General features: G+C 61.4%; 1 protein-coding gene and 1 pseudogene across 1 annotated transcript in view; one reads left to right on the top strand and one right to left on the bottom strand.

The window, feature by feature from the left end:
* Positions 1 to 1599: 1599 nt before the first annotated feature.
* The window catches only part of CUNH7orf57 (chromosome unknown C7orf57 homolog), a 9879-nt gene continuing 7137 nt past the window's right edge, over positions 1600 to 4341 (top strand). Inside the window, exons 1-2 of the mRNA XM_011381732.2 lie at positions 1600 to 1954; positions 2759 to 2885. Coding sequence (XP_011380034.1) covers positions 1681 to 1954; positions 2759 to 2885 — 401 coding nt within the window. The 5' untranslated portion in view covers positions 1600 to 1680. The remainder of the gene's footprint in view (positions 1955 to 2758; positions 2886 to 4341) is intronic.
* On the bottom strand, positions 3481 to 3599 carry LOC111732371 (annotated as a pseudogene).

Below are 4341 nucleotides of genomic sequence, written 5' to 3'. Positions count from 1 at the left end.
GGTTCTGACTGCTCCCCGTCTTGGGAAGGACTGGAGAGGAAGGTGGAGAGGGCTCGCTCTAGAGGCTCCACGGCAGAGGCGGGGAGGGGCCGCAGCCCTCTGTCTGCCCAGAGGAGACGGAGCATGGATTTCACATGACCTAGATGCGCTTCTGGCCCCCGCCGACTGGGACCACTAGTGGTGACATGGTGGCCCAGCCGAGAGCTGTGGCTGGGGTACTGGAAGCCTCGTGGTTTCCCTCCCCTGCACGGGCTCAGCCTACGTGTGACCCACTGTGCCTTAGTGAGTGGTCATTTAACCTCAAAACAGTGCGATGAGGTGTCACGAACCTCGGTTTATAGATGATGAAACAGGCACAGTCTTAGGACGCTGCCAGAGGTCGCACCCCTCACAGGTGGCTCCCTTGCCAGGCTTTGACCACTGTCCTCTGGGGACCTGGTGGCCAGAGGCGTGGACGGTGGGGCTGTCCTCCGGCGCCCCTGTGGTACGCGGGCGTGGGACCCCGTGTGCCTGGGGACCAGAGCTGCGGGCCCTGGGTCCTCGCCCGTCCCTCTCTACTGCCTCCTGGTTGATGGAATATGGCAGCTCACAGAAATCCACAGGGCAGTCGGTGATCCAGGGCCATGCAAGTGATAATTGTCTTTGAGCGATAGAAGCTACAGGACAATTCTTGTCCACCTTAACCTCGTGTGTGTGCGCTGGTGACAGCTGGTTCTCGGTGACTTGGGCCTGGGCTCTCTGAGCTCCTTTGCACACGCTTCCAAAGCTTCCAATAATGAGAAAAAAAGCAGACACAGTGTTCTCTGTGGATTAATTAGTAATCACAACGCAGGAAAATAAAGCAAGAATCGAACGCCTCCTGTCTCGGAGACAAGACTCGGAGACAAGACTCGAGTGGAGAGCTGAGCGTGATCAGCAGCGCCCTAAGCTCCTAAACTTAATTCTTATGCTGATTTTCCATGAGCTTCTCCTTGCTCCTTTCCCAGTGGGATTTTTCTCACTTTCAAAACTTTAGTGTTGATTCAGCTAATTATTGTCCTTAAGATATTTAAAAGACTTGCCATGTTAAATATTTACTTACATGCAGTGAACCCAGCTTTAGTTCTAAGGAGAAATTGGACGTCTAAGCTTTTAGCTTAGAGGACGATGATTTTTGTTCGTGGGGTCCCTGGCTGCTCGTGTGATTGCTCGATCTGAGGTCGTGTCCCCGTTTAGCTCCGTGCCTCCTGTGCTGGGCAGGCTTCTCCAGAGCGACAGAACCTGGCGCGTGTGTACGTGTGTAGAACCTGGCGCGTGTGTACGTGTGTAGAACCTGGCGCGTGTGTACGTGTGTAGAACCTGGCGCGTGTGTATGTGTGTGTATGCACACTAGAGAGAGTGAGTTTAGGGAACTGGCTCACACAGTGGGAGACTGGCAGGTCCAAAGTCAGCAGGGTGGGCCGCAGACCCAGGGCAGAGCGGCTGCTGCATGCGCCTTGAGCCTGACGGCATCTGGGGGCAGAACTCCCTCTTCCTCTGGGGACCCCTGTCTCTTTTCTTAAGCCCTTCAACTGATTGGACGAGGCCCACCTGCATTAGGGAGGGTGCCCTGCTTCACTCAGAGCCTATTGACTTAAGTGTCCATCTCATCTAGAGACACCTTCACAGCATGTATGTCCTGTGGCAGTGTCCCCCGTCCCAATGGCCCATGCAGGACGAGCGCCCTCCAGGCATGGCTGTGTTCCAGGCAGTACACTAAACCACCTGACCTCGGCCCCCTCCTCCCCAGACTGGTACTACCACCTTCCTGCAAAGCGGTCCGAGAAGGCCGTGGATGTCCCACCGGCGTCCCAGATCCCAGGCCTCAGCGAGCTTCGGGACCCCCCCAATGGGCACGTGCTGGGGACGCGGAGGTACTGGATCAAAGAGACGGACTCGGAGTACGTGAAGCTGGCCAAGCAGGGCGGCCGGCCCGGTAAGCACGCCAGCGCCTCCGGAGTCTTCCGCTGTGTGGGGGCGGCGGGGGTTGTTTGGAATCATTTCTTCGTCCGAGCGTGAGTTGTGCACAGGCGCTGGGGGGTCAGGCAGTGGCGCAGCAGGCACGCGTGCGGTCTGGAGGGGCGCGCGGCCGCGCGGGAGCGGGCAGACGCCATCGTCGGAGCCCGCGGACTGGCTCCGGAGCAGTTTTCTCCCGGGCGACTCCCTGGCCGGGATTCAGCCGTTTCGCTCTCGGAGTGCCACCTCAGGAAGCTGTCCACATGACAGTCTGTGCCCGTTCGTGGCCTGGCCGGGGCCACCGCTTCCTGAGCAGCTCGCGAAGCGTCCCCTGTGGGCCATTCTCGCTGCCCTCGCCCCGTGCGTTAACGTGTAGGTGACGGGGAGTTTAGGCGAGCTCCAGCGGGTGTGTCGGGGAGCCCCTAACCTCATCCGTGAGTGAACTGAGAGGGCTCAGATGCCGAGGCTGCGAGGCTGGCGGGGTTCGAGGGGGGCTGGCTGGGGAGACCCGAGGGGTTTGGCCTGGAGGGATGACGCTCTGCCATAACGGGGGGTGCTGTGTGCACGGATGCCGGCTCAGGGTGGGGGCGCATGAGGCTGTCCCTCTGCGCTCCAGACAGGGCCCCACTTGAGCATGCGCATAGGTGGGTGATGACCGGGGTGCCCGGGGCCCAGAGCCGACCCCGGGAGGAGTCAGTGCCCCTCGTAGGCTGTGACCAGCCAGCTCGTCATGCCGAGGGGCCGGGGGCGGGAACCACTCACGGTGCCTCTTTTTGGTTTTGAGATCTGTTGATGCACTTGGTCCCCGGGACCGGGTCCGGGATGGGGACCAGGAAAGGCTCCGCAGTCACCTACTCCCTGCCCGACTGGTACGTCCACCACAGCAAGCCGCCCACGGCCGACCAGAGGCCGTGAGTATCGGGAGGTGCCCGTCATCATTAATCTCCATGGGAAAAAGCAGCGCGATGGATTTTTAAAGACACAGACGTCTAATGCGGAAACCAGCAGTGTGACGGCCAGCTCTCGGGCTTGGGTTGGGGCGCACTGTCAGAGCACTGGGGTTCGGGGTTCTCTGTGCATCTGCCTCTCTCGAGGCGTCCCACGGGGGCTGCTCTGGGGCTTCGCTTCGAGTCTGATCTCTGTGCCCCAGGCCCCGGTGGCACCTTCCTCTGCAGACAGAGCTTGGTCTTCGCAGTGGAGGAGACAGAAATGCAGGGAGGCCTAAGTTATCACGCTGGCCAGAGTTAGTTCTGGGGAGCCACTGTCCCCCGTGTGTTCGAAATGTCTAAGCAATTCCTCACGAACCGTGGCTCCCAAGCCGCCTCTTGTGGGCCGAGGAGCCGTGTGGTGAAGCCCGCGACCGGCTTTCCCTGTTCGGCTTGGAAAACGGCAGGCGGATACGCGTCCACGCGTCTGTCCCCGGTGTGACGGGAGGCTCTGCCTGTGGTCACAGTGCCGATCGCGGTCAAGATTCACCTTCCGCGGTTCTTTATTTTTTATTTTTTACGCCTGCAGCACCTGGTCTTCCTAGGTGGTCTCCCATCCAAGTACTAACCAGGCCCGACCCTGCTTAGCTTCCGAGATCAGCCGGGATCGGGTGTGTTCAGGGTGGCGTGGCCGGTTCTTTAAATGGGCCACTCTGGCTCATGGCACTTGGCCCTGCCCGGCATCCCTGGGGACCTGGGGAGGGCAGGGAATGGGTGTGGCAGAGAGAAGGTGCTGGAGGAGGAGGAGGGAGGGCTGGGGGCAGGCCAGACGGGCGGGGCCGAGAGCACCACATTCCCCTCCTGTCCCCTGTGACCTGTCAGTCTTCACGCCTCCCAGGGGCTCTAGTTTGTCTAGTTTGCGTGGTCGGGGGCGGGGCTGTGGGGTAGGCTGCCCTCCCTGCAGATCTGGGAACACGAGCTGCAGCTGGACACTGTCCAGCCCTTCGTTAGCCTCAGGCCCATGGTCTCTGGGTCTCTGTGGGCTTCTTCCTGCCCGGAGGGACCCTAGGAACGGGGGTGGGGGTGGGGGCATGGGGGGTGCTAGGTGAGATGTCTCGCTCTGCAGTCCCAGAAACAGTGGGTGCAGCTCAGGGCCACCTGCCCCCCCTCCCCCTGCACTGTCCCAGCAGCGAGGGGCCACCCAGGCTTCCCTCCCAGGCCTGCACGCCCAGCCCTCACCCCCACTCCCTGGCCTCCTCTGGGCCCCGCTGTCCTCCCCGCCCTCCCCTGCTCTGCGGCTGAGTCTCTGCTCTCCATCCCGCTCTGACCACCAGGCACTGTGTCCCCTCCTGGAGGGCCTTCCCCTCTCCCGTCTCCCGTCCCCTCATCCACTGGCAGTGTCCCCCGTCCCCTCATCCCCTGGCAGTGTCCCCCGTCCCCT

The sequence above is a fragment of the Pteropus vampyrus genome, unplaced genomic scaffold, assembly GCF_000151845.1.
Source record: "Pteropus vampyrus isolate Shadow unplaced genomic scaffold, Pvam_2.0 Scaffold449, whole genome shotgun sequence".
Lineage (NCBI taxonomy): Eukaryota > Metazoa > Chordata > Mammalia > Chiroptera > Pteropodidae > Pteropus > Pteropus vampyrus.
Note: the sequence above shows the minus strand (reverse complement) of the source record. Positions and strands in the feature narration are given on the sequence as shown.